The 27,265-nt window shown below is 33.9% G+C and overlaps 1 protein-coding gene and 1 long non-coding RNA gene across 5 annotated transcripts in view; both read right to left on the bottom strand.

The window, feature by feature from the left end:
- Positions 1-692: 692 nt before the first annotated feature.
- The window catches only part of gad1b (glutamate decarboxylase 1b), a 34,370-nt gene continuing 7,797 nt past the window's right edge, over positions 693-27,265 (bottom strand). For all 4 annotated transcript variants that reach the window (XM_009302104.5, NM_194419.1, XM_009302103.5 and 1 more), the window contains 13 exon segments: positions 24,384-24,626; positions 23,476-23,566; positions 12,940-13,052; positions 12,532-12,647; positions 12,302-12,381; positions 9,932-9,986; positions 9,600-9,716; positions 6,895-6,959; positions 6,728-6,806; positions 6,348-6,497; positions 3,949-4,056; positions 3,762-3,851; positions 693-2,163 (listed from right to left, as the gene is read on the bottom strand). In XM_009302104.5, coding sequence (XP_009300379.1) covers positions 1,990-2,163; positions 3,762-3,851; positions 3,949-4,056; positions 6,348-6,497; positions 6,728-6,806; positions 6,895-6,959; positions 9,600-9,716; positions 9,932-9,986; positions 12,302-12,381; positions 12,532-12,647; positions 12,940-13,052; positions 23,476-23,566; positions 24,384-24,626 — 1,481 coding nt within the window. In that variant the 3' untranslated portion in view covers positions 693-1,989.
- On the bottom strand, positions 17,369-20,575 carry LOC141386164 (uncharacterized). Its single transcript, XR_012407575.1, has 2 exons — positions 19,911-20,575; positions 17,369-18,691 (listed from the first exon to the last, which is right to left on the bottom strand). It is a non-coding gene; the product is annotated as an uncharacterized lncRNA (long non-coding RNA).

Here is a 27,265-nt window from a genome sequence, read left to right as displayed (position 1 = left end):
TTTTCATTAATTCATTAATAATTCATTTATCATTCTTTCATTAATCAATTTTCATCAATTCATTCATTCAATAATTCATTCATTCATTCATTCATTCATTCATTCATTCATTCATTCATTCATCTTTTTAATAATTCATTATTTTTCTGTTTTGTTAATTCCTCATTAATAAATTCATTAATTCTTTCATATTTTATTTTTCATTCATTCATCTTTCTTTTGTTCTTTCTTTATTCATTATTTCATCTTTCTTTTTATTCATCTTTTTTCTCTTTCTTAATTTTTTCAGTCATACATTTATTCTTTGTTTATTCATTCATTCATTTATCATTTCCCCCTTTCTTTTTAAAATGAATTTTCATTCATTCATTAATTCATTCATTAATTCATTCATTCATTCATTCATTCTTTTATTCATTCATCATTCCTTCTTTCTTTTTTCATCAATTCACCTTTTTTTTTTCTTTCTTTGAATGAATTTTCATTCATTCATTCATTCATTCATTCTGTTTTTTAGTCATAATTCCTTTCTTCTTTTTTCATTAATTCACCTTTCTTTCTTTCTTTCTTTCTTTCTTTCTTTCTTTCTTTCTTTCTTTCTCTTTGATTTATTTATATTTCCTGAACATCAATAATAAATCAGAACACCAAAACAATAAATCAGAAAAATAATAAATGTAACTCAAACCAACTCAGTGTGAGATGTTTATTATAGGCTTTTAAAATAAAGGTGTACGATTTTACATAGTTTTAAAAGACGACCAACCAACAGAACATTCATATACTTTAATATATTTTATTGTGCCGCGTACATACACGTGTTAATAATAACAGTATACACATAGTAAGGTGATTGCATTTTAAAGTGCCAGCCTTGCTGAGGAGAGCGGATCCCCCTCCTCACATTCAACATATACAGTCAACAATAGAGGAAAAACAAGAGGTTATTGTGCATTTGTCAGAAACACTAAACAGTCATCGTTCCAAACACAACAGCTGAATCTAAATATTAATAATAAACTTTCAATAAATATTAGTATGAACACAATCTTCCAGCATCCTGAGGACATTTCCAGCCTTCCTTCTCTAGTTATTGTGCTTTATTGTTTTCCTCCGCTTTTATTTATTAGTATTTTCTTATTTAAATATGATGCAACAATCGCCTGAGTTGAATATCAATAATCAGCAATATACATCTGGTAACTAACTACCTTCAGATATTTGATAGGATTGCTTGTAACATTCAGTCAGAGATACACACGATAACATTTTATACACTAACAAACACACTGATTGCACAGAGTTAAGGGCCTCACTGACAAACATACACAGTATATATATTTATATATTAATATAAACGCGATACTATCATTTATATGCTTGCTTATTTCAAAGAATATGGAGTATATTGTAAAGTGTATGGCACTAGTTCTGTCTTTGGCTCACAAGTACACTACTGGACCATTAAACATTAGCCTAAATTTATTTGATTATATATATAACTCGTCTTTCAATACAAATGACGAGCCATTACAAATGAGAGAGACTGTTTGGCTCACGATATAATAAAGGTCTTTATTTTTATATCTATTTAATATCGGTAGAATATTTCCAACTTAAAATTGAATACTTATGTTTCACCTCACAAAGGTGCTGATTAAACACTTTACAAGACCTACGACAAGGGAAGATCTAAAAAACACAACACTAAAATACAGACCCACCACTGGTTTACACACAGACCCCACTATTACACCGAAAGGGGCTTCGTTAAAAGAGTGCTGTGCTTTTGCTCGACTTCATAGTATTTACAAGCACCGGCTGTTATCCCAATGGACTATATGTCGTAAGGTGACTGTGTAGCTATACAGGCTATGCAATCTGTAATATAAAGATCTAAAGACATTGAGAAGAAAGGACAGAACTACACAACGTCGAAACATAGCCGTTAAACGCGTAGGCGACCAATGAGCCTCTATTATAGATGTTTTACAGATCCTGACCGAGCCGCTCGATCTCATCGATGAGGAAATCGATGTCCGACTTGGTGACGGCGTGATTGGAGACCACCATTCGGAAGAAGTTGACTTTGTCTCCCTGTGGTTGGTAACCCACCATGGTGGTGCCGCACTCCATCATCATTGCTTTGATTTTTGGCGCCACCTGCAGGAGAGTCACAGAGGGTTTTAATGAGAGCCCACATTTTTTCAATAGGGAGTCTTAAGCCTCATTCACAATATGAGCGACTTGCAAAGGCAGAGCAAAAAGCGACTGTTTATTTCAGCATAGAGTAAGCGACCTCTGTACGACTATGTCTATGAGAGCAACGGCCATTGTTGGCAACCAGGTCGGCGTGTCGAGCGACACGACAAAGTTGAGAATCCTTCAACTTTATGCAAATGAAGATTCATCATTCTTTTATTCATACTTTTTCATTAATTAATTAATTAATTCATTCATTCATTTATTGTTTCATATTTCTTTCTTTTTCATTCATTAATTATTAATTTATTCATCATTCTTTTATTAATACTTTTTCATTAATTAATTAATTCATTTATTGTTTCTTTTTCATTCATTAATTATTAATTTATTCGTCATTCTTTTATTCATACTTTTTCATTAATTATTTAATTAATTCATTCATTTATTGTTTCATATTTCTTTCTTTTTCATTCATTAATTATTAATTTATTCGTCATTCTTTTATTCATACTTTTTCATTAATTCATTCATTCATTCATTCATTTATTGTTTCATATTTCTTTCTTTTTCATTCATTAATTATTAATTTATTCGTCATTCTTTTATTCATACTTTTTTATTAATTAATTAATTCATTCATTCATTTATTGTTTCATATTTCTTTCTTTTTCATTCATTAATTATTAATTTATTCGTCATTCTTTTATTCATACTTTTTCATTAATTAATTCATTAATTCATTCATTTATTGTTTCATATTTCTTTCTTTTTCATTCATTAATTATTAATTTATTCGTCATTATTTTATTCATACTTTTTAATTAATTAATTAATTCATTCATTCATTTATTGTTACATAATTCTTTCTTTTTCATTCATTAATTATTAATTTATTCGTCATTCTTTTATTCATACTTTTTCATTAATTAATTAATTAATTCATTCATTTATTGTTTCATATTTCTTTCTTTTTCATTCATTAATTATTAATTTATTCGTCATTATTTTATTCATAATTTTTCATTAATTGATTAATTAATTCATTCATTTATTGTTTCATATTTCTTTCTTTTTTATTCATTAATTATTAATTTATTCGTCATACTTTTATTTATACTTTTTAATGAATGAATGAATTAATTCATTCATTTATTGTTTCATATTTCTTTCTTTTTCATTCATTAATTATTAATTTATTCGTCATTCTTTTATTCATACTTTTTAATTAATTAATTAATTAATTCATTTATTGTTTCATATTTTTCTTTTTTATTCATTAATTATAAATGTATTCGTCATTCTCTTATTCATACTTTTTCATTAAATAATTAATTAATTCATTCATTTATTTCTTCATATTTTTCTTTTTTATTCATTAATTATTAATTTATTCGTCATTCTTTTATTTATACTTTTTAATGAATGAATTAATTAATTCATTCATTTATTGTTTCATATTTCTTTCTTTTTCATTCATTAATTATTAATTTATTCATCATTCTTTCATTCATACTTTTTCATTCATTCATTCATTCCAATTTGATGAGACGACGTACCCTGTGCAGCTTCTCCCTTCGCTCGTCTCCGTTCGGCATGCCACGCAGACTCGGTGGAATATACCAGAAGCAAACATTAGTGTGCTGGGGCTATGGAGAGCAGAGGAAAGCAATAAAAAACCCATTAGCAGCAGTATTAGCTAAGCACTTCTTCGAATCAATAAATGTGTATGTTCCAGATACAAACCTGGCCCTCAAAGACCATTTCATATCCCTCACGGTTCTTGATTTTATTGTAGAGATATTCAGAAAGCTCCAGACATCTGTCAATGTGCTGCTCGAACCCAATCGTGCCCTGCACAAATCAAATTCAACAATCCCAATGAAGCTCTTTTCTCAGCTAAATACTTATTGCTAAAGCCACATCACTGATTTGATAGCGGAAAATGGCTGTATAAAACATTCTACTTCATCTGCATATATAAAGTAGACTCGTGTGATTATAATATTTACCATCTGGTTTATTGCACAACACTATAACTGGATGTTTATTATTTTATTTCCAGCTTTATCCCTCATAAACCGAATTACATTATATAGAAAAAAAATTACTCGATCACAAAATGTAAGTATAATATCAGCCACCCTTTTATATAGCTAATGCTGGATGTACACAATATGTGGAGCTATATTCACATACTACACTACCTGACTAAAGCCTTGTTGCCTATCCAAGTTTAAGAATCAACAAATAATAGCTTGACTTCTAGTTGATCATTTGGTATCAGAAGTGGTTTATATGAAAGGCGAAGGCCTCTAGATTACGCTTGTTTTACCAAAATAAAACATGATCATGTCTTGATTTTTTACAATTTAATTAGGACAGTAAAGTCTGACTTGCTTAGACAAAAGTCTTGTCACTGAACAGAAATAATGTCCAGTATAGAATATAAAGTCATGCTGCAGTGGAGACAGAATGAATATTGTGTCTGACTCCATCATGAGCTTGGAGGACTGCATCCATACATCTCTGAGTCAAATCACTGATTAATAAAGTCATCTGGAATGGCAAAGAAAGCGTTCCTGCAGGACTCCCAGAGTTCATCAAGATTCTTTGGATTTATCTTCAATGCCTCCTCCTCCATCTTACCCTGCATGCTCAATAATATTCATGTCTGGTGACTGGGCTGGCCAATCCTGGAGCACCTTGACCTTCTTTGCTTTCAGGAGCTTTGATGTGGAGGCTGAGGTATGAGAAGGAGCGCTATCCTGCTGGAGAATTTGCCTCTAAATAACACCGGCTCATTGGGGAACTTCGAATCACCTTGATCATCGGGCAATACGTTCAAATCCATATACTTACATCCACATTCAAATGTATCTGCTTGTCTGTCACGCTTTTGTTTTTGATTGTTTGGTGCCGTCTTGTGAATAAATAATATGCGGGTTAGTGTATGCTCCATCAGCTGTTTTAGTTTTTATCAGCTTTGTGTTTTTGTCTGTTTGACGCCCTCCTGTGTCTGAATAATGCACGGGTTAGTGTATACTTCATCAGCTGCTTTCATTTCTGTCAGCTTTGGGTTTTTGGCGGTTTGGCGCCATCTTGTGTCTGAATAATGCGTGGGTTAGCGTATATAAGCTGATTTTGTTTCTGTCAGCGGTGTGTTTTTAACTGTTTGGTGCCATCTTGTGTCTGAATAATGCACAGGTTAGTGTATACTTCATCAGCTGCTTTCATTTCTGTCAGCTTTGGGTTTTTGGCGGTTTGGCGCCATCTTGTGTCTGAATAATGCGTGGGTTAGCGTATATAAGCTGATTTTGTTTCTGTCAGCAGTGTGTTTTTGACTGTTTGGTGCCATCTAGTGTCTGAATAATGCACAGGTTAGTGTATACTTCATCAGCTGCTTTCATTTCTGTCAGCTTTGGGTTTTTGGCGGTTTGGCGCCATCTTGTGTCTGAATAATGCGTGGGTTAGCGTATATAAGCTGATTTTGTTTCTGTCAGCAGTGTGTTTTTGACTGTTTGGTGCCATCTAGTGTCTGAATAATGCGCAGGTTAGTGTATACTCCATCAGCTATTTTATTTTCTATCAGCTTTGTGTTTTTGTCTGTTTGGCGCCATCTTGTGTCTGAATAATGCACAGGTTAGTGTATACTCCATCAGCTATTTAGTTTCTGTCAGCTTTGTGTTTTTGTCTGTTTGGCGCCATCTTGTGCCTGAATAATGCGCGGGATAGTGTATCCTCCATCAGCTGTTTTTGTTTCTGTCAGCTTTATAGCAGTACAGAACAATGGCTTGTGATTAATTTGTATGTTTTGTGAGCAAGTAGCAGTGTAATCAGTGAGACAAAGAACATTCAGGATGGCTGTTTTCACAGAGTAAAGGCCTTCAGTTTTATTCAACAATGGCTTTATTCTGTGATTCAAAACCTCCTGGATGTACTTTATCCTTAACATATTATACTTTTATTTTTAATAGAAAAAATTATACTGTATATAGATTAATTAGATCACAAAATTCATATAAATGTATGCTCATTGTGACTAAATCATGTTAAGACATTGTAAACATTAACATAGATATTTCTTTAAGCTGTTTAGCTATGATGTGTATCAGGACCAGATTTAATGTGCTACTGTGACCAACCTTGGCCTTCCACATGAGCCAGAATTTGAAGATGTCCACATGTCTGCCGCACTGGATGGCCTTGTCTCCGGTGTCGTAGGTCACGTCGTACTGTTTGTCCGGCTGGAAGAGGTAACCTGCGCACATGGAGTTGCAGCCCTGGAGAATGCCCTGGAACAGAAGAGCAGACATCCTTATTTTATCATATTTAACTCTTATTCACCTGCCCACCTGATTTTTGACACGTTTATGTCATAAAAGTTCAAAGGTCTTGCAGTAACCTCCAGTAAAAGTATTTCAATAAGTTTCATATACTATAAAGGGTTAACAACCAAATTTATGGATGGATTTTGGAAATATTTGAAAAGCAAATATCATTGTGATAACTTTTCAGGTCTCACCTTCTCTCTGACCAGGATGGCTGAACATTGTAAAGGCACACCCATCATCTTATGAGGGTTCCACGTGACGGAGTTTGCCCTGAAACACACACAGATAAGTGGGTTTTCAGCTCTCACTGCAGCTGTATTGTGATTTACATTAGTTTTAGTCATTGTCACATACAGACCTCTCAATGCCGCTCAGCTTGTGACGATGCTTTCTGGACATCAACAGTCCTCCACCCCACGCACCCTGAATAAACACAGATAACACTGACCTAAGACCCATTTAATGGCTTATTCTGTGATTTATTTATTATGTGCACCCATTTAGTTAGCATTACAGATAATGTAAAGCACTACACAAACATTTTTGAAGTTCAAAATAAATAAATTGATTATTATTTAAAAAAAAGTTATATAGGTAAGGGTTAATTCAGGGTATTACTTGCCATTTTTGTAATTCATTCTAAAATAAATAAATGAATAAATAAATTCTACCCATTATTTTTCTATATACAGTGCTCAGCATATATACATTTGAAGTCAGAATTATTTGCCCCCCTGTTTATTTTTTCCCTGTTTTCTGTTTAACAGAGAGCAGATTTTTTCAACACATTTCTAAACATAATATTTTTAATAACTTGTCTCAAATGACTGTTTTATTTTATCTTTGCCATAAAGACAGTAAATAATATTTGACTAGATATTTTTCAAGACACTTCCATACAGCTTAAAGTGACATTTAAAGGCTTAACTAGGTTAATTAGGTTAACTAGGCAGGTTAGGGTAATTAGGCAAGTTATTGTATAATGATGGTTTGTTCTGTAGACTGTCAAATAATAAATTAGCATAAAGGGGCTAATACTTTTGTCCTTAAAATGGTGTTTAAAAAATGTAAAAACTGCTTTTATTCTAGCCAAAATAAAACAAATAAGACTTTCTCCAGAAGAAAAAATATTAACAGACAAAATTTCCTTGCTCTGTAAAACATCATTTAGAAAATATTTTAAAAAGAGAAAAACATGTAAAGGGTGGCTAATAATTCTGACTTCAACTGTAAGTACATCCCTCACAAATTTCTCTTTTAAATTTATATTTTTAAAAGGAAGCTATACAATATTATATTTGAGCATATACACTAGATTATTCTGCACTGAAGCCAAATCTGGAGCTAATCTAACAAAATAACTTACGATAACGGTCCAAAAACGAGTACATCTAAATTTATATGTTATAGAAAATTTTTTTATCTCTTGAGGAAAAATCAAGAGAAGCAAAAAAAGGGAAAAGTTTAGTTGAATTTTTGTAGGTTGTAATTTATTTTTGCATTATTTTGCTTGAATTTAATAGTATTATCTTTCAATTTTTAAAAAAAATATTTGGTGATTAAAATTTTATTTTAATAAATATATCTGTTTAATAAATCTGTTTTGTTTAAATGCATCAAAAGACATTGCCTACATTCACTGAGAAATTAATAAAGATATTAATTTTCAGAATAGGGTGAACTCACTTATGCTGAGCACTGTACTTCATTTTAATATCACACAATTTGAATCTCTTTGAATTAACCTAAATAATAATATTTTTCATATTTAAAAATATTTAATCAAATAGTTGACAAATCTGTTTGTTATATGAAAAAAAAACATTTATGCTGTTCAAAAGGATAAGTTGTTAAAATATGACTAATGTAATAAAATAAAACCAGTTAAAGCAGAAACATGACATAAACTTGGCTATTGTGAATTCAATATATAATCAGTATATTAGTAGACACATCTATGAACTGTATGATTGACAAACATACATTTAATTTTATATATAATTATATATATACATACAGTGCTCGGCACAACTGAGTACACCTCACTTTGATAATTAATATTTTAATCCATTTCTCAGTGAATATGGGTAATATAAATTGGTGCATTTAAACAAAACAGATTTATTGAACAGATATATTTATTCAAATAATATTTTAGTCACCGAACATATTTAGAAATTGAAAGATAATACAATTAAATTCAAGCTAAATATTGCAAAAAAAATAAAAATAAAAAATAAAATTAAAATAAAATTTAATTTAATTAAAATAAAAAATAAAAAAATAAAAATAAATAAATAAATAAATAAATACATAAATAAATAAATAAGATTACAACCTACAAAACATCAACTAAATTTTTCTCTTTTTTTGGTTCTCTTGATTTTTCCTCTGTTTAAAATTTGTATTTAATATTTTTCTATAACATACATTTGAGTGTGCTACTTTTTGGACAGTTATCATAAATTATTTTGTTAGATTAGCTCCAGATTTAGCTTCAGTGCTGACTTATCTAATGTTTATGCAAAAATATAATATTGTATTGCTTCCTATTAAAAATATGAATTTAAAAGACAGATTTGTGTGAGATGTACTTATATATGCTGAGCACTATATATATTTAATAATACTTAATTAATGTGAACATTATTATTTATAACATTATTATAACATTATAACATTATTATAACATTATATATATATATATATATATATATATATATATATATATATATATATATATATATATAAATATATATATATATATATCCAATATATTTTAGCATATATGCACATAATTGTAATTCCAAAGGTTGAGAAATATTTATGTAACTGCTATTTTTGCAATATTTAGAAATATGTCACATAAAAATCCAAACATGAATTTGTATGTCATATTTGTAATTTTCATATACAGTTGAAGTTAAAATGATTCGCCCTCCTGTGATTTTTGAATTCAGACTTCAACCGTATGTAATTTGCATATATGGCCATATATCAGATTTCTATATGGGTCAGCCCAACATTTTATCAGTCATCATTGAAAACACTGGTCAAACTTACATCCACATGTAACCACAAGTTGTACTTCTCACAGATGTCAGCAATGTCATTGATCGGATCGAACGCTCCATATACTGTAGTACCAGCCGTGGCATTCACAAACAGTGGGACATATCCCTAAAACACAGATTTACAATCACATCACTGTTGACACTAACAGAAGAGCACCACTTTATAAACAGAAAGACTTGGAATTAGCCCTCATGGTCATATTATCTCTCAGCTTGTCCTGCTTCAGTATTGATCCACTGAACTCTTCAGACGTGCAGGTTAAATACTCTCACTCACTTGTCTAATACCAGAGCAGGGCATTGTGGTCGATGTTTACATACCTTCTGTTTGGCATCAATGACTTTAGCCTCTAAGTCAGCAGGTATGACACGCCCCCTGAAACAAGACAGCAAATGAGATATAAGTGACTAAGAAAGAAAAGAAAGCTGCATTTATTCAGTAAAAAATACTGTATAATTGTAATGTAATATTAGAAAGTATTATTACAATTTAAAATATCTATTTTTGATTTAAAACCTTCTCATTTTCAGCATCAGCCTCACGTGATTCTTTATTAATTTGCTCCTCAAGACATATCTTATTAATCGTATCGTTATGGAAATCATTAGAGTTCCATAAGTTGGTAAGCGAGGTCAAAATGTAAACACAAAGAAATGAATCATTTTATTCAGCAAAGTATATACAATATCATTATACCTTGTCATTAATAATTCTGTTTTACATAAATTATGTACTTTAATAGTTCTGGTCATTAAATATTACTAAAAGACATTATGAATGTGGGCAGGACTTAAAATTCTGACTTCTACTTTATATTATATATATATATATATATATATATATATATATATATATATATATATATATATATATATATATATATATATTTATATTTATATCTTTAGCTTTAAAAAAGAGGTCATTTGTTACTTATTTTATTTATTGGAAAATACAGTAAAGTGGTACTCAGAAATATTATTAGATATAAAATGTGTTTTAATATATAGAAAAGTCAACTTTGAATCATAAGAATATGTTACATTTTAAAAGATAATATGAATATACATAATATATTTATACATACACACACATACACACACATGCACACACGCACACACGCCCACACGCACACACACACAGTTGAACTCTGAATTATTAGCCCCCCTTTAAATATATTTTTCTTCTTTAAATATTTCCCAAATGATGTTTAACAGAGCAAGGAAATGTTCACAGTATGTCTGATAATATTTTTTCTTCTGGAGAAAGTCTTATTTATTTTATTTCAGCTAGATTAAAAGCAGTTTTAGTTTTTTTAAAAAACATTTTAAAGGACAAAATTATTAGCTCCCTTAAGCTATATATTTTTCCGATTTGTTTCTACAGAACAAACCATCATTATACAATAACTTGCCTAATTACCCTAACCTGCATAGTTAACCTAATTAACCTAGTTAAGCCTTTAAAGTTTATGGATGTTTCCTAGTGATGAGTTGCAGCTGGAAGGGCATCCGCTGCATAAAACATGTGCTGGATAAGTTGTCGGTTCATTCCGCTGTGGCCACCCCAGATTAATAAAGGGACTAAGCTAAAAAGAAAATTAATGAAGGAATAAATGAATGAATGAATAAATCGACCCATGTCTTGAGGTAGATTATTGTGATGTGATTTACCTTCTATGTGCGATTTCATTGGACAGGAATCACAGGACTGATTTTTCTAATCCCCATAGACAAGAAAAAATAAGGTAGTGACTGCAAGTTGAAGAAAAGTATGGAGTAAATGTACTGATACATGCAGCACTAAAAATGTACCTTAAGGGAAAGTAAAAGTTTACATTTTTAAAACTACTTAGTAAATTACCATTTCTGAGAAAAACTACTGAATTACAGCCATTTGAGTATTGGTATTGTGTTATTTTACACCACTGACTCTAGGACCCAATTTAACAAAAGATTTGGGTTTGTCCATATTTTACCCTATGTGGTTTAAAATAAATCAACATTTGAGCATTAAAATGTAATTCATTTTCATTTTTTAAATGTATTTATTTTATTAAAATGTAATTTATTTTTATTTTTAAATGTAATTTATTTTATTAAAACGTAATTTATCTACATAATCACATGATTCTTCAGGAATTAATGCTGAAAAAACATTTTAATATTATTCATATCTTTTTGAAAACTGCAACAGAGGTCCATAAGTTTGCAGTAAGTACTGTCAAAAAACAAAAGAAGGAGAAATTTTTCAGCAAAGAACAGTTGAAATCAGAATTAGTAATCTTATTGTGTACATTATAATTTTCTAAATAAAAATTCACCCAAGTGCTGTTAATGGAGAGGTTTTTTCCAACACATTTCTGTAACTAATTGGGAAAAATATTAAAGGGGCTAATAATATTGACCTTAACATATTTTATTCCAGCCAAAATAAAACTAATAAGACTTTCTCCAGAAGAAATAATATTATTATAGGAAATACTGTGAAAATGTCCTTGCTCCATTGAAAAATATAGTTGAAAAAGAATCAATATTTCACAAGAGGGCTAATAATTTTGCCCTCATCAGTAACATTATTATCCATTGTCATTATTTTATTTCAAATAAACTGTGCTATGTTCTTTGAAGTTTCCATACATTCATAATTACAAAATTATAATAAACATGTCAGGTATACACTGTACGCCATACCTCTCATCTGTCTTCAGGAGAATGACGTTTTCTTTGCCAAATCCAAGAACAGCTCCTGCCTTCTTGATTGAGTAATGACTCTGCGAAAAAAGAAATGGCCGGCCATCAATCAAATGGTCCAAAACAGATCCACTTTCCCGCATTAATAATGCTGTCCTCTAGAGGGAGACAGCCGCTGTGTTTAACAGTAATGTACACTTACATGTATTCTACAGTCTGTGTGCACTTACATGTTCAGATGTGAACAGCACGAGCCGCGGAGCCGCAGACATGCCTTTGGTTTTGACTTCAGGGAAATATTTATACCGCGCAACCATCACACTGTACATGTTTGATATGGCACCACCTGTGAAAAGACGACTGCGTTTAGCATCAACTGCTTTCCCGGATACATCCAACATGAAAAGATACTATGTGCTAGAGTTTTTGAACCATGTGAAGTATATTATACTGTATAAATTATAGTATTCACAACTACTTGTTAATGAATGTTACATCATGCTGTATTAACTATAGTAAACTGTATTAAATATTATAATATAAGGGACTGTAGTTTTTACAGTAATATGTGGTGTTTTGTAGTATAATATACCCTGTACAAATAAAGGTGAATTGAATTGAATTTGTGATCAGTTTACCAGGTGAGAAGAGCGCATCTCCATCTCCGTTTGGCCAGCCGATGATCTCCCGCATCTTCTTGAGTGTGAGCTGCTCCATCAGGACAAACACAGGCGCAATCTCATATGTGAACCTAAACACAAAACACACACACAGAAAAATATAGATGTTTGAATAGAATGAAAACTGTAAAACCCAATAAGTTAAGGTAACTCAAACTATTCGAGTAAACCGATTGCAACAAACCATTTAAGTTAAAAAAACTAATCCTAATGAATGCTCTGAACTTAATCCATTTGAGTAAACGAAGCAATTTGAGCACAGTAAAACCCAATAAATGAAGAGAACTCAAATCAACCGAGAACTTTTAAACACAATAAGTTAAGGGAACTCAAACCGTTTGAGGAAACCGATTGCAACAAACCATTTGAGTTAAAAAAAGAATCTATATGAGTACTGTGAACTTACTCCATTTAAGTTGAGGTATTTAATTAACTCATTACCTTCAACACTGAGTTCAAAACTCTTTTAATTCATTCATTCATTCATTTTCTTGTCAGCTTAGTCCCTTTATTAATCCGGGGTCGCCACGACGGAATGAACCGCCAACTTATCCAGCAAGTTTTTACGCAGCGGATGCCCTTCCAGCCGCAACCCATCTCTGGGAAACATCCACACACACACATTCACAAAATACGGACAATTTAGCCTACCCAGTTCACCTGTACCGCATGTCTTTGGACTGTGGGGGAAGCCGGGGCACCAGGAGGAAACCCACGCGAAGGCAGGGAGAACATGCAAACTCCACACAGAAACGCCAACTGAGCCGAGGCTCGAACCAGCGACCTTCTTGGTGTAAGGCGGCAGCACTACCTACTGCGCCACCGCGTCGTCCAAACTCTTTTCAAATGAGTAGAATTAACTTTCAGTCAATTTTGAGTTGACTACACTCATTTTAGTTGATAAAGCTGACTGTTGTGTTTCACAGTGCAGTACTAATACGATGTTAAAGGGATAGATCACCCCAAATTATGATTTATGAACTTATACCCCTTTATGACGTTCTTTTTTTCTGTTGAACTCAAAAGAAGATACTTTGAAGAATGTTGGAAACTGTGTGCCGTGACTCGGACGGGAGTGAGGTATAGGGGAGTGAGCGTAACGGAGACCAGCTAGTTAGTGCTGTGCAGGTAAACATCACTTCCCTGACCTCCGAAGGTGCTCTAGAGACAGATGCTAGCATAAATTTCATGTGGAAAGTCGCCGGTTTGATTCCAGCTTGGAGCGGGTTGGGTGGTGTAGGACCAGCGGGGTTACACTTGTGTATGTTTGTGTGTGTGTGCTCTTGTGTAGGTTTGTGTGTGTTTTTGTTTGTGTGTGTTTTTGTAAATGTTTGTGTTTGTGTCTTTGTTTGTCTGTGTGTGTATATGCATCTATGTGTGTGTGTTTGTGTGTAAGTTTGTTCATGTGTGCTAGTGTAGGTTCATGTGTTTTTGTCTTTGTGTGTCTGTGTGTGTTTGTGTATGTGTGAGTGTGGGTGTGTACATCATGTATTTTTGTGTCTGTTTGTTTGTGTATGTGTGTGTGTTTTGTCTTTGTGTGTGAGTTTGTGTTTTGGTGTGTGCGACTGTGTGTTTGTGTGTGTCTATGTGTGTATGTATATTTGTGTGTGCTTGTGTAGGTTTGTGTTTTTTTCTTTGTGTTTTTGTCTGTATGTGTCTGTGTTTGTGTAAGTGTAAGTCAGTGTGTGTGTGTGTGTACATAAATTTTTGTGTCTGTGTTTGTTTGTGTATGTGTGTGTGTGTGTGTGCTTGTGTATGTATGTGTGTCACTCTGTATGAGTGATGTTGTGTATGTATGTGTGTGTCTGTTTGAGTGTTTGTGTGTGAGTATGGGTATGTGGCAATTGTGTGTGTGTGTGTGTGTGTGTGTGTGAGAGTGAGTGAGTGAGTGTGTGTGGCTGCCTGTTCATGAATGTTTGTGCGTAAGTTTGTGTCTATCTGTACATGTATGTTTGTGTGTGTTTGTGCGTATGTTTGCGTGTGTGCTTGTCCAGGTTTGTGTGTTTTTGTCTGTGTGATTGTGTTTGTGTGTGTTTTTATGTATTTGTGTGCATGCATTTTTTTTATTTCTCTGTGTATAGGTTTGTGTGTACATGAATTTTTGTGTCAGTGTTTATGTTTGTGTGTGTTTTTATCTCTCTCTCTCTCTGTGTGTCTCTGTGTGTGTCTGTGTGTGTGTGTGTGTGTGTGTGTGTGTGTGTGTGTCAATGGTTCGTTTTTCAACATTTTTTAAAATAAGTTAGTGTGTGTTTTAAAAAAAGGAAAATTAAACAAGTTTGTTTGTGATAAGTCAAGGGTGAATAAATGATGAGAGAATTTCCCGTTTTATATGAACTGTCCCTTTAAGGACATGTCACTTATTAATTAAGCTCAAAATTTTTAGCCTTATTTCACATTTACATTATTGTCAATGATGATTCCCATTACAAACATTTAAACAATGTAGGATTAACCGATAGGAAAAAGAAACATACACACGACAAATAGAAAAATAGTATATTTCTAAATATTAAAGAGTAAATATGTATATACAATTTGTAGATATGATGAATATTTATTTTAAAATCACTATTATATTTAGTAAAACTGTCAAATTTATGACGCATTTATAGCCGAAACATTTTGGTTGTCAAATTCAGGCACTTCAGAGAATTAGAAAGGCTTCAGAAATCACATAGTGTTCCGCCAGAGATACATTCTGTCCCTCTCGTCTCCTTTGAATATCGCTAATTAAAAGACGGCTGTGATGGAGCAGATAAGCGCTCATTTCAGGCTGTTTTAATGAATAGAGCCAGTGCTCTGATGGCTATCTGTCCGTCTAAATGGACGCGCGCTCGGGCTGACGGCCGACAGACGCGCGCAAATGAGCGGCCGGCTGCGCGCGCGAGATAAGAGGAGCGCGCCTCAGCACAAATCCATCTCATTCACGGGGAGGATGGAGGAAAAGTGGATGAGCGAGTGATGGAGCACAACTAGGACACGGAACAGCCGCGGGCACACTCATTGTTCAGCTCCGTCACAAAAAAACGAACAGAGATTTAAGACAGCAAACTCAAGGAGAATCATCAATTACGCGCGGATAAAACATGCTTCCGGCTGACGTGATGTCATATAAAATAAACGTTACGTCACATTACACATGTTTTACTTGACAAATTGTAGGATATTCCAATCGGAAATTGGCTGAATATCCAGTCATTAATTTTCCTTCTGCTTTATTCATCAGGGGTCGCCACAGCGGAATGAACCGCCAACTCATCCAGCATATGTTTTACACAGCGGATGCCCTTCCAGCTGCATCCCAGTATTGGGAAACACCCACACTCAATCACACACATACACGACAGCCAATTTATTTAATTCACCTATACTGCATGGGTTTGGACTGCGGGGGAAGCCAGAGCACCCGGAGGAAACCAACACGGGGAGAACATGCAAACTCCACACCGAAATGCCAAATGACCCAGCCAGACTCGAACCAGTGATCTGCTTGCTGTGAGGTGACAGTGCTAACCACTGAGCCACCGTGTTACCCTAATTCAAGCTTATTACTTGTATTTATTTGTGAACTTTACAGGCAATTTCTAAGTGAAAATGGTTTCTACATACACCTTAAGCACACTTTTTAGGGTGCTTGCTAGTGCACCAACTACCTTGCTATATCAATTAATGATTATAAAAATAGTTTCACTCATATTTAATGTAAATATCTTTGTTTGCTTTTTGGGGAAAGCTATTTTGAGGGTGTCTGGTAATTCCCTTTTCTCTCTGTGTGTGTGTGTGTGTGTGTGTGTGTGTGTGTGTGTGTGTGTGTGTGTGTGTGTGTGTGTGTGTGTGTGTGTGTGTGTGTGTGTCCATTAGTTGCCGGACATTGTGTGTCATTGCTGATGAGGAATAATGGGTCATAATTAGTCATGGTGAATGATGACAAAATAAGCAGCATTTGCAGGCCGTTCATTCACTGATTAGGACACTCCCCTTTCTCTCCTCACAAAGCACTTCTCTAGAGTGTGTGTCTGTGTGTGTTTAAGTGTGTGTTTAAGTGTGTGTGTGTGCGTGTGTGTTTGTTTTTCAGTTTTCTTCGTGTCTGTGTTTTGTGTTTGTGTGTGTCTGTGTTCTATTGTTTTTGTGTGTGTGTTTTTGTGTATGTTTGTTGTTTGTACGTGCATGTTTGTTTGTGTGTGTGTGTATATGTTTTTTGTGTGTTTGTGTATGTGTTTGTGCATGTGTATTTTTGTTTGTGGGTGTGTGTTTGTACTTGTGTTTTTTGTGGGTGTGTGTGTGTTTCTGTTTTCTTTGTGTGTGTGTTTATGTGTTTGTTTAAATGTGTGCGTTTGTTTTTGTATGTGTGGTTATTTGTGTGTGTATTGTTTTGTGTTTTTTGTGCTTGTGTGTGTGTGTGTCTGTGTTCTTATGCTTTTGTGTGTTTTTGTGTATGTATGTGTTTGCGTGTGTTTGTGTATGTTTGTGTGTATGTGTTTGTGTGTGTATATTTTTGTGTGTGTGTGTGTGTGTGTGTGCACTTGTGCATGTGTATTTTTGTTTGTGGGTGTTCTTGCATGTCTATGTGTATGTGTGTGTTTGTGTCTGTGTTTGTTTATGTGAGAGTATGTTAGTGTTGGTTTGTGGGAGTGTATTTGGCGTTGTGGTTGTTTGTGTGTGTGTGTGTGTGCTTGTGTGTGTATTTGTTTGAGTGTGTGTCTGTGCATGTGTACTTTGTGTTTGTGTTTTGTTTGTGTATGTATGTGTGTTTGTGTGTTCGTGTCTGTGTTTGTTTTTTTTGTGTGTGTGTGTGTGTGTGTCGAAGTTTTTGTGTGTTTGTTTGTGTGTTTGTTTGTGTGTGTGTTTGTGTCTGTTTAAGTTTTTGTGTGTGTGTTTGTTTGGTTGTATGTGTGTACCATGTATTCCTTATGTAGTGGTAGGTTTTTGGTGGTTTAAGAGGACTTGTGTGATGTAATGCTGGTTTATGAGGACATGCCATCTGTCCTTGTAATTCGAAATTGACAAATATATAAACTGACATACATATAGGCTATGAGTTTGGGTAAGAGGGTGTAATGAGCAGATTTTAGAGTATAAAAAACCTTAAGCCAATGTAGAGTCCTCATAAACCTCAAAACATGTGTGTGTGTGCGTGCGTGAGTGTGTGAGAAGGTGGCACCAGCAGAATCGCCGCTCTCAGCAGTGCAGAAATGAAATGTTTAAAAACATTGCAGGTGAAATCCTTCAAAACGGGGCAGCGAGCAGTGGGAGGCCGACAGAACAGCTTTATCCCTGAAGCCAGAAGCCGGCGCGATGTGGGAGCGAAGGAGAAACGTTTATCCTCAGATTATTCTGCAAACGCTTAAGCTCGAGAGCGAAGTACTAATCAACATGTCCTCCCAGGGAGACTCCCACACGCTCATTTAGTGAACCAACAAACTTCTGCCATCACGTACGAGAGCCGTCGGGTCCAGATATAGTCCTTTTAAACCCTCATACTCCTGCTTTACAGAAATGAGATATGAAGAAAGGCCAAAATTCAAAGTTTAATACAGAAAAGCAGCCAAAGCCATCTATCACCTCTTGGCTTTTTAAATGTCAGCAGCACTTGCAGATGTTATTGGTGAAAAATCACACACGGCAAATGTCACAATGTAAAAAAAGAAGACTATTAAATGCTCTAGCACAAACCTAGCGAGCAGCATTGGTGTCTATTTATCTATATACACTCACCGGCCACTTTATTAGGTACACCTTCCTAGTACCGGGTTGGACCCCCTTTTGCCTTCAGAACTGCTTTAATCCTCCATGGCATAGATTCATCAAGATACCAGCAATATTCCTTAGAGATTTTGCTCCTTATTAACATGATAGCATCACGCAGTTGCTGCAGATTTGTCAGCTGCATATTCATGATGTGAATCTGCTGTTCCACGACATCCCAAAGATGCTCTATTGGATTGAGTTCTGTTGACTGTGGAGGCCATTTGAGTACAGTGAACTCATTGTCATGTTCAAGAAACCAGTCTGAGATGATTCGTGCTTTATGACATGATGTTATCCTGCTGGAAGTAGGCATTAGAAGATGGGTACACTGTGGTCATAAAGAGATAGACATGGTCAGCAACAGTACTCAGGTAGACTGTGGCGTTGACAGGATGCTCAATTGGTACTAACGAGCCCAAAGTGAGCTAAGAAAATTTCCCCCACACCATTACACCACCAGCCTGAAACATTGATAGAAGGTAGGATGTGTCCATGCTTTCATATTGTTGACGCCAAATTCTGACCTGACCATCTGAATGTGGCAGCAGAAATCGAGACTCATCAGAGCAGGCAACGTTGCTCCAATCTTCTGTTGTCCAGTTTTGGTGAGCCTGTGTGAACTGTAGCCTCAGTTTCCTGTTCTTAGCTGACAGGAGTGGTACCCGGCGTAATCTTCTGCTGCTGTAGCCCATCTGCCTCAAGGTTGGACGTGTTGAGTGTTCAGAGATGCTCTTCTGCAGACCTCGCTTGTAACGAGTGCTTATTTGAGTTACTGTTGCCTTTCTATCAGCTGGAAACAGTCTGGCCATTCTCCTCTGACCTCTGGGAACAGCAAGGCATTTGCACCCACACAACTGCCGCTCACTGGATTTTTTCTCTTTTTCAGACCATTCTCTGTAAACCCTTGAGATGGTTGTGTGTGAATATCTCAGTAGATCAGCAGTTTCTGAAATACTCAGACCAGCCTGTCTGGCACCAACAACCATGCCACGATCAAAGTCACTTAAATCCCCTTTCTTCCCCATTGTAATGCTCGGTTTGAACTGCAGCAGATCGTCTTAACCATGTCTACATGCCTAAATGCATCGAAATGCTGCCATGTGATTGGCTGATTGGAGATTTGCATTAACGAGCAGTTGGACAGGTGTACCTAATAAAGTGGCCGGTGAGTGTATATGTACATATTCATTTAAAAAAAATACAAATTTCAATGGTCAATATTATTAGACTCCTTTAGTTATATGGCTACAGAAAAAGAATCGCTATTGACTAGCCTAATTAAAAAACAAATCTAATTAACCTAGTGAAGCCTTTAAATGTCACTTTAAGCTAATTACTAGTATCCTGAGAAATATCTAGTCAAATATTATTTACTGTCATCAAGGCTACGATAAAAGAAATCAGTTATTAGAGATGAGTTCTTAAAGCTATTATGTTTAGAAATGTGTAGAAAAAATTTTTCTCTCGCTTTCCAAACAGAAATTAGGGTAAATATACAGTATATATTTGATATATGTGTGCAAATAGGATCTTCTTGTAGTCTCTACCATGTTTCTCTCCTTTTCTCTTTGTATGTGCTCTGAATTAGCCTAAGAGGATATTAATCAAATGCAATTCCCTTTTTGCCAAAACCCATTGTTCATAGTTATGGCTATTTAACAAGGCTTTTCTCTTCATAAGTGACTTCTATTATAAGAAGCTCTCTATTTATATTAAGAAAGACAGCTGTAATGAAGTGCTGGGTCCTCTGAGATCAGAATGGCCTCTGGGAGTGAAAAAAGCGATGGCCAGACTGCTCAGCCCGCGGGACGCTCCTCTCTCTCTCTCTCTCTCTCTCTCACTCCCCGACTGGCTGGTCCCAGCTGGCACACACTTCCTACCAGCCCACAGTCAGACGCAATCAATGGGCTGTTAAATAGATTTGGTACAAGTCCATTCTGTGCTGTAAGAGTCTTCAGTCTGCACGGGGCTCAGTCATAAGATTCAGGAAAAAGCCCATCAGCCTCTGTTGTGTGGATGGGATAAAATGGGGTCCTTTTCACCTGGGGGAGGGCTGCATCTCCTTTGAATCTATCCACTCTGTGTGTCTATCAATGGTAATAATTTGGTGATTTATGTTACTTAGGGAAGAAGGATTTGACAGACTGTGTCTGTGCATTTCGAAATTACACCAAGAAAATATTGTCTCTTCTAGGTGTTTTTGTAGGCCAAAGTGTTTTAGTTTTGAATTAGTCTAAATTTTTCTATGAGGACAGTAAATAATATTTTACTATTTATTAAGCTATATGGTAGAATTCAGCTAAAAGTACTATTTAAAGGCTTAACTCTTTTAATTAATTAATTAATTAATTTGGCAAGTCATTGGACAACAGTGGTTTATTAGCTAAAAATATAGACTTCAGTAGTTTTCATGTTTTTAAAAATATTTTTTTTCTTTTACTCCAGTGAAACTAAAATTAAAAAAAGAAAATTTCCTATTTAATTTCCAGAAGAAAAATACCATCGAAAATACTGTATAAAAATATTCTTGCTCTGTTAAACATCATTTAGGAGATGGTTGAAAAGAAAAAATGAATAAATAAAAATAATCAATATATAATTATATAGTTTTAAATATAATTTTATATAATATTTTATTATAATAATATAAAAAACAGGGAAATATATAATAATAATATATAATAACATACAAATACGAGCAATATCACATGAGTAGCAGTGGCGTGCGTTGACGTGTATATAAAAAAGAAATCAAACACGGAGAGTCTTAAAAACCTATTTGTATAAGGAACCACTTTCTTCCACCATTCATTTACATCTGCAGCTGACCGTCAGAACAATAGAAGCTGTTACAAATTCACCAACATCACTTTAGTGCCAGTGTTTGAATGATTTTCTAGCGTAATGTCTAAAGTGATGACAAAACAGGTAATGCTTGCTCACATTAAGAAATGAAATGCCATCAGTCTACAGAGATTTCCCAGTATTTCTCTGTTGCAGTCGGGAGATCACAATAATTAACCCCGAAAAAGCCAGAGCAAAGCAAACACTACCAGATTACTAAGGTATAAATACAGCACTACAAAATACAAAAGAGAGAGATCGACTTATATTGCCACTTACCTGATTTATAATGATTTGTTCAGCTGTAGTTTGAAACATACGCTGAAAAAATGCTGTTTTTTTCCCTCTAAGGACTTAATATGTGGTCTCTGTCGCCACCTTGTGGCAGAACGTCAACTGTTTTTGCTCTGCTCAGTATGGCCTCCAATGCGTTAAATCAGGGGTCACCAATCCTGGTCCTGGAGGGCCGGTGTCCCTGCAGGGTTTAGCTCCATCTTGCCTCAACACACCTGCTTGGATGTTTCAAGTATACTTGGGCTGTTTCTCAATTCCAAGAACGCAGAGATCGGACTTGTGTTCTTGTGGAGAGCGGTCTTGCCAGGTGTCCTCGGAAGAACGAACTCAGGAGACCGCAAGGGCAGAAAACGCGTCCTTTGAGAATTAAGATGCTGCGTTCTTCCTGATGGTCACATGACCTTCACGTGTTTTAAATGGTAAATTATTTAAACATTACAGCCTTCATACAACAATTTATTGTTTTTCCCCTTTTTTAAATATATACTTTGCATAAAACATTATAAATCTATGTTGCACAATATAAATAAAACAGATTTTAATACGAATTTCAGCAAACAAACACCCTTAATGTGTTTATTCCTTTATTAAGATGTCCATGGTAATGTTTACTTTCACCGTTTCATTTAGGGAAACTCCTGAGGTAAATAATTCATATCTATGAACTTTAATAATAAATCTAGATAAAATTCTGCGCTTCCCACCTCCAGTCGCAATGCCTTCTGGGACTTCCAGAGCGAGTTCGGTGCTCAAGTCTGCATCGGTGCGTCCTCGATATCAAGAACACATCCGGGAAGTTTCACGCGTCCTCCTTACTTGCGGTCTTGAGGATTGGAACTGAACTTAGGCAGCTGATGATGACGTTTCACGAGAACACGAGGACGCAAGACCGCTGAAGAACGCATATTGAGAAACAGCCCTAGTAAGACCTTGATTAGCTTGTTCAGGTGTGTTTGATTAGGGTTGGAGCTAAAATCTGCAGGGCACCAACCCTACACGGAACAAGTTTGGTGACCACTGCGTTAAATCTCCGAAATTATGTATATTTTAAATAGGCACTATCCCTGCAGTTCATTCCCTCAATTAAACATTACTTGACAGTCTTACTTTCATTTACTTCTTTGCTTTAAATCATTGTTTCTAATGTTGTGATTCTCCTAGAAACTGATTGGTGACTTGAAACATCCTGAAACTCTACGCACCATAAAAAACAGTTTTAAGCCATTTAAAAAGAATCAAAATCCCCTCAACATGTCAGCGCAATCTATACTAACATTTCTTTGCAAACCGCCTTTACACTCCGCATGAGCAACTCATCAGACAGAAATGTCCGATAGAACAGCTCCGGTTCAATTTGCTCTTGATATCGCGCAGTGCAACGGGCGAACGTGTAACTCTACAGGCTGATCAATATGCAATCTCACACACCCCGAGGCCAGCGGGCCGGTTACAGCATTCAGAGACATCACTCGATACAGGCCTGACAAAAAACAGCACCTCCGGCCCACAAACCCTTTACATAACCTCTGAGCAGCGGAAACACTTGCGTATACGTAACAAAGACAAACATGTTGTTGACAAGATGACCTCGGAGAGGGAAAAACTCACATGTTGGTGTTGGCAGTGGAGGTCAGCCATTCTCCAGCCAGACCAATGATGTCCAGACCGGAGGAAAGCTGGTTGAAGAATCTAGGATGACCTGAGAAGAGGAATTACACCATCTATGAGTGCAAATCGACTAACAAAAGCTTTAAATTAATCAATCCAAAAATAAATGTTTGCTGTTTATTCAAACTACTTCTATAAAGTAAGTTGAAACAACACAATTCTTGAGTTTTTTGGGGGGACATCTTAATTGTTTCATTTTCACTTAAATTTGTAAAAACTAAGGTTAACTTAATTCCTTCATTTTCTCCCAACACAAATCGATTGTGTAGATCCCACACATTTTTTAAAGTGCAGATGATAAAGAGTTGTCACCATTAAACTGCCATGGTTTTTATGAATCAAGTCTTTTATGATCACTAAAAAAAATAAATAAATAAAAAATATATAAAAATTATATATATATATATATATATATATTTATAATTTTTATATACTTTTTCATATTATTTTTATATATTTATTTATTATATATATATATATATATATATATATATATATATATATATATATATATATATATATATATATATATATATATATATATTATAGGTGGGCATAGATTAATTTTTTAAATCTAGATTAATCTCACTGTAATCTTGGAATTAATCAAGATTAATCTAGAGTAAAATGGCTCATGTAAATTCTGCCAAAGGCATTCAGAATATGTGTGCTACCCAAATAATAAGTAAAAGTAAGTCTTCTGAGAACGGATTTCTCAAGCGAGGTGGCGCATTAGACCAGGGGCTCATCTCCTGTTTCCAAAAGAATGACATTCATCCTATAGTCATAGCTCAGTTACTGACAGATAGACACAGTGTGATGTGTTTTCTCCGTTGAAAACACTGTACCTGTTCTGACCCCGTATTTCAGCGTGTCTCTGCAGTCCACCAGGATCTGCTCCAGGGACTCGGGCTGGTCAGAAAGCTCCAGGTTGAAGCCCTCCATTCCCTCCAGCAGCTGGTGAGGATGATGGAAGTCCAGCACTTTGGTGGATCTGTCGAAGGTCTTGCGCACATAATTGGTGAGGATCTCCACCACTTCGAGAAGAAACTGGATTGTGGGCTCCTCGCCGTTTTTAGCGGGCAGTAGATCTGGAATGAAACCAGATAAGAGGTCTTTTACATCAAATTGGATCATAATTGTGCACACATTTATAGATATATCAGAAGTAGGCTCCCGTGGAGGTAAAATTTAACATCTGAAAAAAAAAATTGTGATCACGAAACAGTCATGAGAGTTGATCTGAAATATCTGAAAACTGAATCAGGTGTCTTCAAGGTGAATTCAAGTCTTCTTGAAGTCTTTGTAATACTCTTTTAAGATCCTTATAGATAAAATTTAAGACTTATACATGGCTAAACACTGAATTTTGATAATGGTCCAGTTTGGCCAATGGAATATTTTGTTTGTAGGTATTTTAGCCACATATTTTAATGTCAAAACAAGAAATTCTAGTTGTATACACAATTAACATAAATCTAACGCTTTTTTAATGACAAGTTTACAGAGAAAATGACATGATTAATCAAAAATATTTACAGTATTTGTTGGCTTTTGGTCCAAATGGATTCAACCTAATGTGTTTCTGTTACATAACCTTAGGTTTCATGTAAATTACTAAACATTATCTCCACTTCCCCCTACTTCTGTAAATAGTTCTTTATATAGATGGAAAATCATGTAAATGGATATGTTACTATATTTGCTCAGTTATTATCATGAGTAATTGTGGAATTGTTTTTAGTTTATGGGTTTTAATTGGGAGAATTTGCTGTATCTCTTTGCAATAAAAACTTAAATATATATATGTATATATGTGTATATATATATATATGTTTTTATATATATATATATATATATATATATATATATATATATATATATATATATATATATATATATATAAATATATATATATATAGATTGATTGATTGTTGGTGATTGGATGGATCTTTGCACGATTTGGTAGCTTTACTTGGACAGAGGAAAATTAAGACCTGTTTAAAATTATTTAAGACGTACAACACAATATTTCAGTAAATTTAAGACTTTTTAAGGCCTAAAATGTTGTTTTGAAAATTTAAGATTTTTAAGACACCGTGGACACCCTGTGAATAAGATTTCCATTGATGTGTAGTTTGTTATTATAGGATATTTTGTCGAAATACAAAAATTTAAAATTCTGGAATCTGAATTTATGTTTTATATAACAATATATATATATATATATATATATATATATATATATACACACACAGTTGAAGTCAGAATTATTAGCCCCCCTTTAATTTATTTTTCTCTTTTAAATATTTCCTAAATGATGTTTAACAGAGCAAGGAAATTTTTACAGTATGTCTGATAATATTTTTTATTCTGGAGAAAGTCTTATTTGTTTTATTTAGGCAAGACTAAAAGCAGTTTTTAATTTTTTTAAAGCCATTTTAAGGTCAAAATTATTAGCTCTTTTAAGCTGTATTCTTTTCCAATAGAATATAGAACAAACCATCGTTTTACAATAACTTGCCTAATTACCTTAACCTGCCTAGTTAACCTAATTAAGCCTTTAAATGTCACTTTAAGCTGTATAGAAGTGTCTTGAAAAACATCAAGTAAAATATTATTTACTATTATTTAGTTATAAGAAAATGAGTTAATAAAACTATTGTTTAGAAAATTTTCTCTCTGTTAAACAGAAATTGGGGAAATAAATAAACAGGGGGCTAATAATTCAAGTTTATATATCCAAATTAAAATCTTTGACAATGCATTTTTCCTAAACTAAAATTTAGTTTTAATATATGTATGGTAGGATATTTGCAAAATGTCTTCATGGAACATGATCTTTACTTAATATTCTAATGATTTTTGGCCTAAAAGAAAAATCAATACTTTTATTCATATAATGTGTTATTGACTTTTCCTACAATTTTTTTGTGGTTTTGTGGTCCCGGATCACACTTAAACTACATTTAATCAATCAGTGCATTAATCAGGTGAAAACATTTAAATTGGCATGGAAGCAAAAACTGTTTAATCATCAAGTTTTACTCATGCTGCTGTCAGTAACGACACAAATCAAACCACATACTTTAAAATTCAAACAACAAATATTGACTTAAATTGTTAAGCTGTAAAAACATTGATTACATACACTACTGGTCGAAGGTTTGGGGTCAGTATGATTTTTAAATGTTTTAAAATGAGGTTGTCCTGCTCACCAAGGCTGCATTTATTTCTTTACAAATACAAATAGTAAAATGCTACAGCACTATAAAAAAACTGTTCAGAAGTAGTTTATAATTTAATTTAATAATTTATTCCAGTGATTTTAAAGATGAATTTGGAGCTTCATTACTCCAGTCTTCAGAGTCACATGATCCTTCAGAAATCACTCTAATATTAATTATTATTATTATTAGTAGTAATAAAAACAATAAATACTGGAGCCATAATTTCATTTGAATCTTCATACAGCAAGAAAGCAAATTTTAATAATTATTTGATCTTTTTTTTTTTACATTTAATAAATGCCGGCTGGATGAACAGAATAATTTTCTTTAAAAAATTAAAAACCTGACCCCAAACTTTTTTTTTCATTTTAATATAAATATCTTGAGATAAATATTTTTGCATAAAGTAAAAAGGTGTCATGTAAATTTACAATATCACAATTCACTGTAAAAAATGCTGGGTTCCACACAATTACTCATCTTGTCACAACTCAAATCGA

The sequence above is a fragment of the Danio rerio genome, chromosome 6, assembly GCF_049306965.1.
Source record: "Danio rerio strain Tuebingen ecotype United States chromosome 6, GRCz12tu, whole genome shotgun sequence".
Taxonomy (NCBI): Eukaryota; Metazoa; Chordata; class Actinopteri; order Cypriniformes; family Danionidae; genus Danio; species Danio rerio.
This window is presented reverse-complemented; position numbering and strand designations above follow the sequence as displayed.